Consider the following 17,803-nt stretch of genomic DNA (forward strand, 5'->3'; position numbering starts at 1 on the left):
GTTTAAGATCCCCCTAGAGACAATAATCCAAAGAATTATGGTAGGGGGAACGTGCAGGCCATGGAACTGGTCCTCTTCTTCCTATCCATATGTCATGGTAGATATACAGCCAGAGCATCTCGAACTCTGAGACTGAAATGTGCTGGAGCTCCATCATGCATAAACCACATGCTTCTTCTTATTTGCAGGGGCACATCTTCTAACAGGTCCTGGAGGGTGTTCTCAATAAATTACCTGTAGACAGTACCTGTAAACGCGCTGGGAAAACGTACACCATTACCAGAGTGCCACCTGCAATTCTAGCCCACACATTAAGATTAAATTGATGCTGTTGTCTAGTTTGTACTGTAGCATGAGGATTAAGATCGGCACAAATGTGCTGGTTGTGGAAAATTTGTTATTCCACCTCCGCCAAACTTTGCCCCGTCTGTAAACAAAACTGTCGAAACAAACAACGGATTGTCAGTTTGTGCAACAAACCATCGGCAAAGGTTCTCCAGTGGTGGGTGACCAGCAGGCGTAAGGCTCTCTACAAGTTGAAGGTGATACGTATACATGAGCTGCTCGTGAAATACCTCCATGCTGAACTTGCCAATGTATCACATACCAGGGGTCCCTTCTCTTGCACTGATACCTGGCTCTTCTTTGACAGCTCTTAGAACGTGCTCTTCCTGGTCAGGCGCCCGAGCAGCACACGATCTTCCTCGATCAATAGACTGTGGTGCTACAGATCCTGTCTCGGCAACACGACGATACGCAGCACCAAAGATTGGATGTCACGGCATTCTTCGGTCTGGAAACGCCGTCTCATACAGCCGTGCAGCCCCATGTCCAACACCATTCGTGCGGCCATACATAAAAATCATGTATGGCTGCCCGCAAAATGAACAGTCTGCCGTGATTGAACGGAACACCTTTTAGTTAATGTACAACCTGTAGCACATGTACATTATGGACACGTTGAAGACAGACAAATGCCGAATGGAAACAAGTCTCCCTTGCAACACAACACGATCTAGGATACAATGCGTCGAACGGGTGCACAGATAAGTGAAGTTGATGGGTTGTTCCCGGAAAACCGTTGAACGTCAACTTTGATTAACAACTCGAGAACGAAGGATTTTCGGACATATGTATATATGAGCTTTTTTTCTTTTCTTGCAGTAAGTAACCTGTCCTCAACGTTTGCGAGAGTATTTTTGAAACACCCTATGTATTAGACAATCCGTCCAATCTCGTCTGTTATTCCCCTTAGTACGACCGGACGTCATCACAAAATGCTAAAGAAAATAATTCATTTCGTCTGAAAGAAACTTGTTGCAATAAATTGTCCAGATTTTCTACTTGTGGTAATATACTCTCCATTGGGCACATATTCCTTACCAGATGTCCTTACGCCGAAGTAAGCGTGATCGGCTCTTCCAGCCTATTGAGTTACATCACGTTGTCTATGCTTTCATAAATCTGTCGCGGATATCTTCCGGTATGTGTTCTATTGTCTACTTCTCTGTAGTAGGTGTTTGTTTCCTGTGCGAACTGACTAGTTAATCTAGTACTGTTTCTGTTGTACATTCATATCTTCCACTGTAAAATCTTCCTTTACTTTTGTATGCAGCGCAGTATTTTCATTGGGTTGTATGCTATCGCATTCTACAGACAACTGCCCACTATATGTCACCAAATCCTGTTAGCCTTTATCGTATGTCACTCTTACTTCCGCCTTTGATCTTGCTTCTCTGTTACACCAGGTAGTTCTGAAGTTTCGAACTTCTTTCCTGCTTTTTCGTTGGTGCATCAAGCTCTGCTTTGGTCTGTATCCCAGGCCCTTTGCATGGTACATACTGCTCGCTTTTTGGCAGAAGTTCCTCGGTCTTTCGGCGTCCCTCCTCCTTGATGGTGATTTATGTTCTTTACATAGACGGCCCGTAATGGTTTTGAGACGCCTATGCGTGATCCGTTCTTAAAAGGTGCCTTGTTAGAAGGGTTTGAGACGTTTCCCGTGCACTTTTTACCCCCATATTTACATGCCACACACACTACTGTTTGTTTGCTTTTTTGCAATCTTTTCTGATATGGCTTTCTTCCTTACCGTGTCCGTAAATTTCTATTTGTTTATCACAATGTTTTGCCAGATGACCAGTCTCGGCATTGCGCACACCGCCTCACTAATAGGCATTTTTCAAATGAAACTGAACGAAATGCAACACATACTTTTTTCCGCTTCATGAGAACTGTTCTGACCTCAGGGCTCATTTCAGTAACTTGACGGACCACTTTTGCTCTGATTAGTCTTGTCCTGAATCGTACTATGAAGCTGCTTTCGAAGTTTTCCTCGAACACTTCATCTTCAGGGTTCTGTTCGTATATTATGTTTTTTAGTGCCTTTGCATCTGGGTACTCTGGGATGTCGTGAAGTATCATTACAGGTCTCTTTTTCTTAGGTTGTTCACATATCAGAGTCTCTTGCACCTTCCTGTTGGGTTGTTCATTATCTTTTCCGTGTCACTGTGTGTAGTAGCTTCCAGGATGACTACATTGTTAATCGTCGTTTGTTTGATGTTTGCAAAAATTCTCTCTCTGGTGGGGTTTATTAAGGTCTTCAGTTTTTATTGCACCACCTTTGCCTCTTAATTTGCCCTCGACTTAATGAACGAAGTATTTCGCTGCACTGCTTGCATTGCTGCGATTTCAACACTGGAGCGGTTTTAGTTGCATCTCTTCTAGGCGCCATCGTCAGCGCTGCACTTGCGTATAATGTTTTGTCTGCTTTTTAGTGAATTCTCTCTCTCTCTCCTTTCCCAAGCGCCACTTAATAATACTTATCTTGTAGCCCATTGTGGTTATTTTCTCATGTAATTCCACTTTTAATTCCCTTGGTCTTGCCTGTGCCATTTTTTGCCCAGAAAATTAATTTTCAATGAATACTATCACGTCTTCGTACCGTTGTTGTATAGGGTGATCAATCGTTAACGCAGCTGTTTTCGCGGCGTGCAGGCGGCCGGCAAAGCCGGCTGCTGTGCTAACGGCGCGGGTGACAGAAAATACAGTATGGTTTGTCGCCTACGTTATCTCTAACATACATAACGTAAACCATTTAAAAGTTTAAATTACTCACACATATTAAGCAAGGAGATGCTGAAACTGCTTCCCTTCGTTGTTCAAATATTTCTGAAACCTTCTTAGGAAATTGCTTATTATACTCTCTGGGTTTCTGTATGAAATGGCAGCAATTTCTTAACGAACGCTAATTTTAAGTTCATACAAACTGGATGGATTGGATCTGTACAAGTTCTCTCTTAATGACCCCCTCCCCAACAGATAAAAATCGCAGGCCGTATGTTGTTAGTGATAACTCTATTTTGAAACATGTCATGAAAGCACGTTCTCTCTCAGTTATTTGGCCAAAAATGCCCGCAAAGTGTTTTCCACATATTTCTCACAGTTAATTGTTTCTTGGAAAAAAATTGGGCCTATTATTATCTCACCACTAACAGCACAATACACTCTTATTTTTGATCACGCTGGGGTGCCTCCTGTACTATGGTAGGCTTTTCAGCTTTCAGTCCAATAATGGTTATTTTGTAAATTAACGTATTCCCTTAGGTGAAACCATGATTCGTCCGAAAAGAAAGTTATGCGAGGGCCTATTTCTCTGTCATGCACTCTGTTCAAAATCCATTCACAAAACTGCAACCTTTTGGCATGCACACCCGGTTTAAGTTCTTGCACTGCAGTTACTTTATACGGCAGTAACTACGTAGCTGTTTGAACAGTGCCATAGGAAATACCCATCTGCTGTGAAAGACGTCAAAATGGTTTTCCAGAAGACCATTCCAGAGCATGCACAATGTTATCCAGAGTTTCTTTTGTGAGTAGTGTACGCGGTTGTCTATGTTTCCTATCAAGAACACTTCCTGTTTCATGAAATTTATTTATCACTCAATGAATCGCACTCCGATTAGTAACATGGACATCAGGAAATTCCTCTTGAAGTAATCTCTATGCTGCCGCATCGATTCTGTACGCACTACGAATCTTGGCGAATAGAATACTCGTATTTCGCCATTTCACTTGAAAAACTTTCACTCGGTATACTGTATTGGGTCGCCAAGTGCTGCCTGCGCAAAGGCCCCGGAATGGAGGGGAAATATACTCCCCACCAGAGCCCCCGCCGGCTGGCTGTCGTCAGGGCAAAAAAATTCCCGCCAGGCTGTTGCGTTAAGAACTAATCACCCCGTATATTCACCGCTCCTCTAATTGTTGCAGTTTTCTCTTCGGCATTATCATTTGAATTAGCCACGACAGTTGCCGCCGTTCCTTTACGGCAAGCCATCCTGACTATTTCTGTTTGTCCGTTTGACGTCGAACACACTGCAGTGCACGGTCTCTCCACGTTAAGTTGCCTCGCGTACTTACGCTACGTGTTCCTCGGTGTCACTATCACAATTGTTTAACGATTGTTGTTGAACGATTAACCGTTGAACGATAATCGTCAGTTACCAATTTACTCGGAACGTCTGCGACTTGATTTTTCGCTAGTGTCGTGTTTCTATTCGCAGTCATCTTTCTAGCGAAAGTTGATAAAATGAGCTTAAAGTTCAGTAAGCGTAAAAGAGTGTTATTTAAATGCATTTTTATAATGAGATGGAAACGACTTTTCCACATATATCCGATGAAAAGAGCCAAAATACACCGTATGTTTGAGCTCAAAAATGATAAATTAAGAGGGAGTGTATCAAACATTGGTCGTCACCCATTGTGAGGGGACAGCAGAAAGTTCTCCGAATTTTTCCGTCTTCCGGTTGGGCAGTTTGACTTTGTTCTAGAATTAATCAAAGACAATACCTACAGTGAATCCATAACACAGAAATCTGTACCCTGTAGCACCAGAAAAAAAATTTGCTTATACCTTGAGGTAAGTGCTACCGTTATTTACACTCTGAAATTCTCTTGTCCTGAATTTTCAAACTTACACAATGCGCCGAAACGAATCCTCTCTACTTACTTTGCTCCTCCTACACCTGTTCCACCACTCAGTTTGCTCTATTAGTTCTTGACGAATTTTTGTGCAGAAAGTGAAGTTCACCTACCTCAACAGGCGTTGAGAAGTCCGTTACATACACTCTGTGATAGCAGATATTATTGTTAGCCTGTGAAAAACAGCGTTGATGAATAATAAAAACAATGTGCGAAGTATGAAATTAATCGTATAAAATTTAATACTGATTCGGAGTATGATTGTACGCAGCGTTCTTTAAGCCAGGACTGGGCATCATATCATGACAGGTGCGCCTGCGTGAAAAAAAGAAAGAATACATCTCACTCCTGGTTGCATCACAAGCCACTGTTCTAAACTCGCATACCTTTACTGCATGAAATAACAGCTCGGAATAATCTGTTACGTTACAGCATGTTCAGTAAAAACAAGGACAATAAAAAGCAATGTATATCGAACAAATTTATTGAAAGATAAAGTTGTACAAACTGTAGGGAGAAAAAAATTCTACATCCATTAATTTATGTAAAAGCTTCACCTCCGACGGCAAAACTTTGCGAAGTTCAAAAGGACTATGAGGTTGCGAGAAAGAAATTAGCTCTGTTAGTGAAGAGCTTTGATCTGAATAGCCTGCTTCAGAATTTGGCGATAATGACTGAGGCGCAACAGTAGCTGAAGAACTACAGCAAAAGCTTTGGCTATTGGAAATGCAGTAGGAACCATGCTGTATTGACTCTATCATTTCAGTTTCCAGCCTTGCTATTACGTGTAACGTTTCAGTTTTTGCTCGTTGCTGTAGACCAGCTGTTAATTTTTTTACGGATCTGGCCAAACTTTTAAAACCGAGGTCAACATCATCTCTTTCTTCTAAAATAAATGTGCTCATCATTTCATTTCAATCTGATTGCCTCTTTTCTAGAATTTCTGCAATTTTTTCTCTATCGTTTGATCTTTTTTCTCGGCTTGTTATTGTATTACGAAGAGGGAATTGGCATTGTTGTTGGCGTCGTTGTTGAGGTTTGCATCAGTGAAATTTCCTCATCACTTGTCACACACGAATCTGCTTGAGAATGGTGTAGCTCCTGAAAGGAAATAATATACAATAAATGTCATCCATAATAGTTTTACGATTTATTTATTCTGAAAAATGGTTACATACCCACGATGTTCTTCAGACGTTGTTAGAAATGATAATTTCCTCCAAAGCTCATTTTTTTCTTTTCTCGGCCGGTGTTCTTTCTTCTTTTTCTATCATAGGTGTCTTTTATGTTTCTCCAGCGTTTTTTGCACTGATGAACTACAAACAAATTTATAATAAATAAACCAACATAAAATAGTAATTTAGAATGTAATAACCGATAGTAAATTAATAAGTATTGATGGTTTGGTCGTTATTATTTCCATGTATTTGGCAACGGGTGACTCCTTCCATTCGCTATAATTTCAGTTTCGATTAAGTGTAAGTGAAATTAGTACACTCCTAAAACACTCGTTAGCAACACTCAATGAGGCTTTAGTATCATTAATGCTGCCACCACTGACTCAGGAAAAGTTGAAAAGAAAAGCAAAAGAATTTGAGTTGAAATGGGATTTCCCCAACTGTTCAGGAGCCATTGATACATATTCCAATTCTATGCCAAAAAAATACCTGCTCTCTTTCTCATAACTACAAAGCGTTTTTGTCAATAGTGCTTCTGGCTGTCATCGACGCAAATTGTAAATTCATTTACATCGACGTGGGATCCTACGGAAATGAAGGTGATGCAGGAATTTTCTAACGATCTGCTCTGGGAAGAGTATTCTATAATGGAGCGCTGCTTCCAGCCCCAAGCAAGCTACCCAACTTCGACGTCGTCGTCGGTGATGATGCTTTTCCGTTGCATCAAAAACAGGTTGAAACCATACTCGCGAGGAAGTGCGATCAGAGTCAACTCTAAAGCTGTATTTAATTACAGATTGTGCTTTCTTCGCCGAACTTCTGAAAATGCGTTTGGATTATTAGCGCAAGCTTTTCGTATTTTCTATACCCCAAATAAATTCACTCGCCGAAACTGTCAACGATACTGTAATAGTTTCCTGATGCTTAAACGACATACTGAGGGATACCTATACAGTAAAAACTGGATCTTCTGTTCGTGAGCCAGATCCTTCGCAAAATTCACCCACAGACAATATGATTAGTTTGGCAAGTGGTCGTGGGTATGCTACTGTTGAACGACTTGGAAGTAAGAGATGCATTTCAAAAAATGGCTCTGAGCACTATGGGACTTAACAGCTATGGTCATCAGTCCCCTAGAACTTAGAACCACTTAAACCTAACTAACCTAAGGACATCCACACAACACCCAGTCATCACGAGGCAGAGATGCATTTGCTGCGTATTTCCTTCACCGATGGGAAGCTGGGCTGCCAACATCAACAAGTTAACAAAACCGACAGAAATTAATTGCGGTACTGTTATTTTCATCCTTGTAGTACTGCAATATCAAAAACCTTGCTCCATTGATCTCAGTTACGAAAAATATGTAACACTAACGTTTTAAAATTGTCTTATTATTATTATTACTATTTTTCCAACTATACACACGAACTGCGGAACATTACGTAATATTATGTTGCTGGATGTATTGAAACTTTGTTCATTATGTGGTGCATTTTCGTCAATAAATTTTACATTGCAGATTATAAAGTAATTACTAAGGCTAAATACTGGTATTTAGATAAAAAAGACAAACTTACTTGTTTTTGCAGTTTCACTGGCAATCTCAGCCCACGTATTGTCCTTGACCCTTTCATCTCTATAGGACACATTTGACAACTGGCACAGTGACGGATGATTCGCCATTTTCTCGACAAGACTTTTATCATCTGCGTCAGAAAACGGAGGAGCCATCATGCACGTGGCCTTTCACAACAGAAATCAAAAGCGACTGACGACTACAGTCAGGCTTCTACCGTACGACTATGCGAGACGTACGATCGTCGTTAACGACTGTGTCGGCAGACGCTCGAAGCAACACAGCTCCATAAGAAATGCAAAGCAACAGTGCTCTACGATTATCGTTGCACGTTGAACGATAATCGCAACAGTCGCTCTGCGGGAAACCTACCTTCACGTCGCGTTCCGCTGAGTCTCCAGAAGCAGCGCCGTACTTGTTGGGTGGGGCTCGCACCGACGGGCAGAGCTACTCACAAGGGACATTCCCAACACTCAATAAACCATCTCCATAAAACTTGGCGGGTGTGTAGAGGGGGCAAAATAATGCAATACGTACTTTTGTCTGCACCGTTTCATTTTGCAGGTGTAAAACATTCCCCAAAAGATAACTTCGTAAATTAGGTTTGGAAGGAATATCTCCAGAACCATCATACATAAAAAATGTTTCTCATATAAAACCTGATACGTAATTAACGTTCTTGAAAACTGTATAATCAAGTTTTGTAATAATCTGAAATTTTGTAAAATACGCCATCACCACTAATTAAACTTGAAAAATGAAAACTTTTGTTACAACATAAAATTTCAATTTACAACCATCCATGTGTAATAAAGCTTGTTTCGGAAAATAAGCTGTACACAATGTGCGGGGAGAGTATTTTCAGCAGACCTAATTAAATTATCTAAGCATTCATTATTAGTCTAGTTATTTATTTACTTATATTTCTATTAAGTTTTAAATTATTATTTTACGTTTTACATTAATTTTTTGTTTACCATTTCATTTGACTAGAAGAAGGGATCGGTTGGTAGGACATGTTTTGAGGCATCAAGGGATCACAAATTTAGCATTGGAGGGCAGCGTGGAGGGTAAAAATCGTAGAGGGAGAACAAGAGATGAATACACTAAGCAGATTCAGAAGGATGTAGGTTGCAGTAGGTACTGGGAGATGAAGAAGATTGCACATGATAGAGTAGCATGGAGAGCTGCATCAAACCAGTCTCAGGACTGAAGACCACAACAACAACATTTCACATACGTGTATTTTGTTAATTGAAACTAATAAGTAACTCACTATTATGATGCGAAATCATTACAATTATGATAATGTTTTCTTACACCATGCACATAAAATTTCCTCAGATAATATACACGACAGAGAAAACAATATAAAACAAAATACAGCAGGATTTCAAATTGTCGCTGGTGATCCTCTAAATATCCCTATTTGTATCAAGCACATTTCAGTACTTTGGCAAGCCTTGGAGAAAAGAATTGATTATGCACTAGTGACTGCGGCTTAATTATATTGTTTCTCAAGTGCAGATTCGCACCAAAACCATTCAGCAGAACTACGAGTTGCATTCAAGTTCTAAGGCCTCCGATTTTTTTTCTCCGGACTGGAAAGAGATAGAAACATGCCCATTGTTTTAAAATGAGGCCGCGTTCATTGTCAATACGTCCCAGAGATGGCACCACCGTACGGCAGATAGAATTTTACTGCCAGTGGCGAGAATGAGAACTGTTTTAAATACTTTAAATGGCGACGTTTTCCTTACTTGAACAGCATGCAATCATTCGTTTTCTGAATTTGCGTGGTGTGAAACCAATTGAAATTCATCGACAGTTGAAGGAGACATGTAGTGATGGAGTTATGGATGTGTCGAAAGTGCGTTTGTGGGTGTGACAGTTTAATGAAGGCAGAACACCATGTGACAACAAACCAAAACAACCTCGGGCTCGCACAAGCCGGTCTGACGACATGATCGAGAAGTGGAGAGAATTGTTTTGGGGGATCGCCGAATGACTGTTGAACAGATCGCCTCCAGAGTTGGCATTTCTGTGGGTTCTGTGCACACAATCCTGCATGACGACCTGAAAATGCGAAAAGTGTCATCCAGGTGGGTGCCACGAATGCTGACGGACGACCACATGGCTGCCTGTGTGGCATGTTGCCAAGCAATGTTGGCATGCAACGACAGCATGAATGGGACTTTCTTTTCGTCGGTTGTGACAATGGATGAGACGTGGATGCCATTTTTCAATCCAGAAACAAAGCGCCAGTCAGCTCAATGGAAGCACACAGATTCATCGCCACCAAAAAAATTTCGGGTAACCGCCAGTGCTGAAAAAATGTTGGTGTCCATGTTCTGGGACAGCGAGGGCGTAATCCTTACTCATTGCGTTCCAAAGGGCACTATGGTAACAGGTGCATCCTACGAAAATGTTTTGAAGAACAAATTCCTTCCTGTACTGCAACAAAAACGTCCGGGAAGGGCTGCGCGTGTGCTGTTTCACCAAGACAACGCACCCGCACATCGAGCTAACGTTACGCAACAGTTTCTTCGTGATAACAACTTTGAAGTGATTCCTCATGCTCCCTACTCACCTGATCTGGCTCCTAGTGACTTTTGGCTTTTTCCAACAATGAAAGACACTCTCTGTTGCCGCACATTCACCAGCCGTGCTGCTATTGCCTCAGCGATTTTCCAGTGGTCAAAACAGACTCCTAAAGAAGCCTTCGCCGCTCCATGGAATCATGGCGTCAGCGTTGTGAAAAATGTGTACGTCTGCAGGGCGATTACGTAGAGAAGTGACGCCAGTTTCATCGATTTCGGGTGAGTAGTTAATTAGAAAAAAAATCGGAGGCCTTAGAACTTGAATGCACCTCCTATATCTGAAAAACTTCTCGCAAACCTCTTCCAACATCGAAAGTCGTATACATCTCATGACTGTGCTTGTACCGTCGGGCTCTTTGGGATCACCGGATGAACAAGTTCCTTGTCCTCAGGCACGATGCTCTGTACTAGTGGTCGTCAAATTGCGGCCCGAGAGCAGCATGCGGCCGAAATCAAGTATTCGTGCGGACCGTGGTTCTCAGGACTATTTTATAACAAAATTCATCTAGTAGATAAGAGCCGGATCCAGAAACTTCAATTAACGAAGAGCTTCCTAAGCGTGTAATTTTCTACTCACAAGGAAAAATCCGTATCGCAACCCCCTTAGACTTAGTAGTAACATGGCCCAGCGGATAGTCCATCAAAAACTGAACACAGATCAAGCATGAAAACAGGAAGAAAGTGTACTGAACTGTGAAAAAGGAAGCAAAATCGAAACAGTGAACGGTCCAAGCTCAAGATGTGCAACACCGTGCACCCTTAACAGCTACGGGGTTGTGGTTGTGTGGTCACGTTGTAGCACTGCGAAAGGGGAGGTCCGTGTTCAAATCTTTCTTGTGCTCCATTTTTTCCCATTATATTATTTCCGTCCGGTCACTGACGTGTCTGTTCAGTGTATTCAAATTTGTGTCTGTTTCGCGGTGTAACGTCCGTTTGCAACAGCGAGCTGTAAGGAAGGGACCTCCAAATTTATGTACCTCCTATTTGTCCTACATAAGTACCACATGTTACGACTCTTGCGTTCCGTATCGGAAGTTTTGCATCTTGAATTCCTTTCTTTGTAACATAGTTCACACCCGTTTATTTGTTGTTTTCATTTCTATGAGAGATCTATGCGGCATTTCGCCTGCTCTCACTATTCACCACATTTACCTGCGACGGTAATATATTCTTACCAATGTATAGTATGACAACTGCCAAGTCTGCAGAAGAAGAACAGAAACGTCAGTGACGGAAAGTTCATAATCTTGTGAACAAAAAATTAAAAAATAAAATGAGGCACGAGGAAGATTCAAACACGGATCTCCTGCGTTACAGTCCAACACCGTGACAGTCCAACATCGTTCGATGCTACATATCTTGAGCTTGGACAGTTCACTGCTTCTATTTTCACAGTTCAGTAAACTTCTTCCTGTTTTCATGCTTTACCTGTGTTCAGTTTTTGACGGGCTACCCGCTGGCCCAAATTACCATTAAATCAGAGGAGGGGGGAGGGTGGAGGGGAGGTTGTGGTGTGGAGTTTCCCTTGCCAGTAAAACCAAAAATACTTACAAATACAGTAGTATTTTAAGATGTGCTCAATTTTAATAGACGTTGGTGAACTCGGCTGTGAGTTAAGTAAAGCTTGCCGCCTAGTTCAGGAGCAGAGGGTCATGTAGGGTAGCCCCTGTGGAATTAGAGGAGTTGAGTGGGAGGGGGGGGGGGATTGTTTTATTATTTGTCTTCCATTACTGACAACTCACGGGCGTGTCCGACTCGTATCGATCAGACGCTATTGTACAGATTTTGACACCGAAGTAACATGGATTTGTGAATGCATATTACACAGACGGTCATCTTCAAATAAGGTCCTTATTTGTAGCAGAGAACCTTAAATTAATTAAGGCTGTTGTAATACAATGCATTGAGCAGAAGAAAATTAGTATTTAAATTATTTATCAAACTTTATAAGGACAAATGTTATTATTAATCAAAGTCACTCGTACAAATAGTGAAATCGACAATATTTCACCATGCATTTATTATGCCAAAACCATTAGACTGCTCAGGTTGCCAGAAATCTGAAATCTACCACAATCAACACCAAGTGTAATTTGGGACTGCCGGCCAGCTTCCCGCGTGTCTTCTATAGAATAATACTATCAGTAGCAAAAGCGACCGATGATTATAGAAGAGCAGTTTCCGAGCGCTTTCCAGATTACAGAAACCTGTGAGGTTAAGGTTTCAATTAAAATTTCCTCGATGTACTTACCACCACGTAAAGGGCTTAGCGAGGACAGAGAAGTTTACCCAACAGCAACTACTGTGTGATTAATATTATATTGCACTTGAAAGTTAAGAACACGTGTTGTCGGTATGATACTGGGCCAATCATATGTTGCAGTCTTGCGTAGGAACTCTGCATAGTTGGCATCTGCCCGACATTTAATTTATGAAAAAAATGAATGAGCTGTTACATTTTAAACTTCACGTTTAGAAAAAACTGAAATTTTATGGTTAATTATCTCAATTTTTATCACAGTTTTTAAAATATTTGGAAAATTCTAGAGTTTCAGACACCTGTAAGTATGGTTTGTACGCTGTGCAAAATTCATCGAAGAATCTCTCTTACATATGAAGAAAAGTGTACCTATAGCAAAAACTGCAGCCAATAGTAAGTGAAAAAATGGTGAAACTTCACATGTTAAAGAATTTATTTTGTTACGTTTTTGAACTTCCAACGGTCCGTCGACGATATTCTACGCCGCGTTTTGTTGCCCTTCATGGCAAGCCATTCTGGGCTTACATTTCAGTAAGATAATGTCCGCCCGCACATAGCGAGAGTTTCTACTGCTTGTCTTTGTGCTTGGCAAACCCTACCTTGGGCAACAAGGTTGCCGGATCTCTACTCAGTTGAGAACATCTGGAGCATTATGGGCAGGGCCCTCGAGCCAGCTCGGGATTTTGACAATCTAACGCCCCAATGGGCACGATTTCCCTCAAGACATCCAACAACTTTATCAATCAACGCCAGGCCGAATAACTGCTTGTATAAGGGCCAGAGGTGGACCAACGTATTATTGACTTGCACAATTTGTGAAACTCTTTCCCCTGAATCTATAATCCAATTTTTCTGAAGTTATAGTCATTTGTTGGTCGGTACACGTACATCATATCAACCGATTTCAGTCCCTTTCGGATAATTTCTTCGTTGTGGTCGTTTCTTCCCCTCAGAGTGTATTTGTAGCGACGAATATGAATTTAAATTACGGCTGTTGTAATACAGCGCAATAAGTAGAGCTGAAATGATATTGAAAATATTCAGTAAATATTTGTGATCGCGTCTCCTGTTGTATAATGCATTTAAATATAAGTACAGTTACTTTTATTAATCACTTAATCGTCTGCCTGCACAGACAACACAACAACCCATTGTCAGGCAATTGCAGTGCCACAGTTTTAGGGTCGCAGATGGTGGCAGCAATCTGTTCCTGAGAAGAGGCAACATGAACTGTTCCGGAGATCGGTTGTATCCAGTTGCAAATCTCGTACGACACTTTGTAAGCTCGGTTTTTTTTTTTTTTCACTAAACAGCGGTGCAGGAGAGTGTCAAATGCCGTCACAGCCTTATGATCACTGATGCCTTCCTCTGCGTTAACTGATTCTGTAAGTTCAGGTCTGTTGGTTGCCAGAAGGTCTTAGATGTTACCCTCACGAGTTGGTTTTCTAACTATCTGCTCAAGGTAATTTTCGGACAAGACATCCAGAACAATGTCACACGAATCCCTGTCTCTGGCACCAGTTTCGATGGCATAACATTCCCAATCTCTACCTGATAAGTTGAAGTCACCCCCTTTAACAACGACATGATCAGGAAAATTACTAATGATATTCTGCAGGTTCTGTTTGAAGCGCTCTACAACTACAGATCCTGGCCCAGATGGTCTATAAAAGTATCCGATTGCCATTTTTGACCGTTCTTTGATACTAAGTTTCACCCAGATTGATTCACATTCGGAATCCGTGATAACTTCTATAGATTTTATCGAATTTTTTACTGCAATAAACACGCCGCCACCATCGGCAACTAACCTACCCTTACGATAAACATACCAATCTGAACTTAGGATTTCGTTGTCACTGACGTCTGGTTTCAACCAGCTTTCTGTTTCCAATGCTATCTGTGCGTTATAATCTTCAGTAAGCGATACTATCTGTGGAATCTTTACTTGGAGGCTCCTGCAGTTTACTAAAATAATATTAATCTCTTCTATCTCTGATCTGCGAGGATCAAGATTCTCTGACGTCACTGTGGTTGATTTAACAGGCAAATCGTCTTTGATCCTAAGGGAGGTATTCTCTAACCTAAAAAAGCCACATGTGCACGCCACACGTACTCCGCTACCCTAGTAGCCGCTTCCTGCGTGTAGTGCACGCCTAACCTGTTAAGGCTTAAGGGAAACCCTACGATTCTGCACCCGATAGCGGAGGTCGAGAAATTCGCATCCAGTACCGTCCCAGAGCCGTCTGAGCATCTGGTTTAGAACTTCCACTCTGCTCCGTACAGCAGGACAGTGATCAAACCTTGGTACGATGCTACATATAGACAGCTTTGCCTGCACCCCGCGTACGTTGCTAGTTGCGTTCACCAAATTAGGCAGCCGCCGAAAGGAGCCGAGGATGGCCTCAGAACCCAAGCGGCAGGCTTGTTTTAAGCATTTATTTACGGGTCGCCATTATTGTAATGATTTTGCATCATAATAATGAGTTACTTATTATTATCAATGAACAAATTACACCTATGTGAAATTGTAAACAAAAAATGAATGTAACATGTAAAATAAAAGAGTAAATCGCACAAGAAATATAGGTAAAATAAATAACTACACTAATAATTAGTATTTAGATAATTTAATTAGGTATTTTGAAAATTCTCTGACACCACCTTGTGTACAGCTTATTTTCCGAAAATGGTATTTTAGAAACCAGCTTTATTACACATGGATGGATGTAACTTGAAATTTTATGTTGTAGCAAAAGTTTTCATCTGTCAACAAAAAGAAATGGTTCAAATGGCTCTGAGCACTATGGGACTTAACATCTATGGTCATTAGTCCCCTAGAACTTAGAACTACTTAAACCTAACTAACCTAAGGACATCACACAACACCCAGTCATCACGAGGCAGAGAAAATCCCTGACCCCGCCGGGAATCAAACTCATTTGTCAAAATTAATTAATGGTGGTGACGTATTCTGCAAAATTTAATATCATTACAAAATTCGATTATAAAATTTTCAAGAACGTTAATTACATATCAATTTTCATATGAGAAACGTTATTTTGCATATCATCGTTTCGAAGATATTCTCTCCAAACCTACAATCCAAAATTATCTTTTGGGATGTAATTTATACCTCAAAAGTGATAATGGACACAAACAAAAAAATCCCTGTTGCATTATTTTTGCCCCCTTCACTCACCTGACAAGTTTCATCAAGATCGTTTATTGACTCCTGGAAATGCTATCTAGTCAGGACTGTCGTCCGCGTGCCTCTCCTCAGCTGACCTAGTACAAACGCCGACTCGCACTCCCCACCGGCGGGAGGGGGACGATTCCTCCACACTGGAGGCGGCCGATCGCACTGAAACTTCAAACACTCGCCATGCCTATTTACACCTCACAAAACGCGCACGTGGATAAGTGACACTTCCACTACTTCCGTGTGGAGGCACCATCTGCCAATAACGACACTTGCGACACGAAAACAGCATTTCAACACAGTGCCGATGTCAATACACAACTCATACGACGGCCATCTTGTCACATATAATGGTAGTGATGTTGGACGCTGAGCACTGGAGCAAAGTCGACGTTCAAACTCATCCCAAAGGTGATCCATTGGTCTCAGATCGAGGCTCTGGGCAGGCCAATCTATTTCACGAATGTTGTTGGCCACAACCCATTGCCTCACACATGCTGCTATACGTTTGGGAACATTGTTCAAAATGTTCAAATGTGTGTGAATTCCTAAGGGACCAAACTGCTGAGGTCATCGGTCCCTACACCTACACACTACTTAATTTAACTTACGCTAAGAACAACACACACACACATGCCCGAGGGAGGACTCGAACCTCTGGCAGGAGGGTCCGCGCAATCCGCGACAAGGCGCCTTAAACCGCGCGGCCACTCCCCACGGCTACGTACTAGCTGATACAAACAAGCATCGCCTTCGGACGATTCCTCTACTTTATGCAGTACACAAGACTGTAAAATGTATATATATATATATATATATATATATATATATATATATATATATATATATATATATCCTTCCACGCTTAGTGTTTTCTTAAATGCAATAAGGTGCCCACAACCACCCCAAGCAAAACACCCCCGTACCTTAACAACACCACCCCGGAACTTCACTGCTGACAGGACACATGATGGCAGGTGTGAGGTAATGGACGAGTTGTGGTGCTCTTAAAATATTCCAAGTTCGTGGCCGCACGGGCCGCTCGGCAAGCCGCGGCCCGGCAGCAACCACGTGGTGCCCGACGTTAGCTGAGCTAGAGGGGTAGCCCCAGCGCGTGGTCCAGGGACCACGTGGCTGGGAATTTCATGGTGACGCTGTGTCGATGGAGACATGCAGGGAGTGCCAAAGATGGCGGACTTTGTGAAACCTTAATGGCAAACATTTCACAGTTCGTATAGAAATTAATAGTAGCCAAAGGAATCATGATACCTCAAAAAGAAACATGTACATTACCATTATTTGCATGACGATTCTAATGGTGTAATCAGATTTTCAATATCTTTATTAGTTTGAAGTGTAGTATCTGACTGTAAATTGTACAAGTAATACCCAGCAACGAATTTCCAAAATCTAAACGGTTCAACCGATTTTGTCGATCGACATGTCTTTAGAAAGCTATTAGTGTAAACCAAAATTGGTATAAATTACAGGTACGTAACTTGAATAGCACATGAGTTATTGGAGGCCAAAGTAGCCGATGACTATCGATCGCGTCAGGCCATAAGTGCTCCACAGTTACACGAAAAAACGGTAGCAGCATGCTTATAAATATATTTATTCATCTACGTCTTTGTTTATATCCGATATATACTATTCATGAAGAAATTGGTCAATTATTTACTGTGTTTTAGAAAGGACAGAGACATTAGGCTACTGGCTTACTTCTTTGATATATGTTTATTTAATTTGTGTATGTATTTAATAATGTGTGTTAGAGCGTGTAATGGTCCAGCCGTAGGAATATTTATTTAATTTCAGGTTATGTAAATGGAAATCCAGTATTTCGAATGTGTTTCATTACGTTTGTAAGTGTGCGTTGGCGTGAAGAAATAGCGGGAGCGCTATAGCCAATCACAGCACTCGTTAATGGGGAGACTATATGGAAGTGGGGGAGTTCGGAACAGTACGGGTGAGGGCACAGGAGACGAGAGTCCCGGACAGTACGGC

At 41.5% G+C, this 17,803-nt stretch overlaps 1 protein-coding gene across 1 annotated transcript in view; it reads right to left on the minus strand.

Moving 5' to 3' along the window:
• The window catches only part of LOC126471195 (uncharacterized), a 231,030-nt gene that overhangs the window by 83,547 nt on the left and 129,680 nt on the right, over nucleotides 1-17,803 (minus strand). Inside the window, exon 8 of the mRNA XM_050099308.1 lies at nucleotides 7,736-7,864. Coding sequence (XP_049955265.1) covers nucleotides 7,736-7,864 — 129 coding nt within the window. The remainder of the gene's footprint in view (nucleotides 1-7,735; nucleotides 7,865-17,803) is intronic.

Source organism: Schistocerca serialis, chromosome 3 (genome assembly GCF_023864345.2).
Source record: "Schistocerca serialis cubense isolate TAMUIC-IGC-003099 chromosome 3, iqSchSeri2.2, whole genome shotgun sequence".
In the NCBI taxonomy this organism is placed as follows: Eukaryota; Metazoa; Arthropoda; class Insecta; order Orthoptera; family Acrididae; genus Schistocerca; species Schistocerca serialis.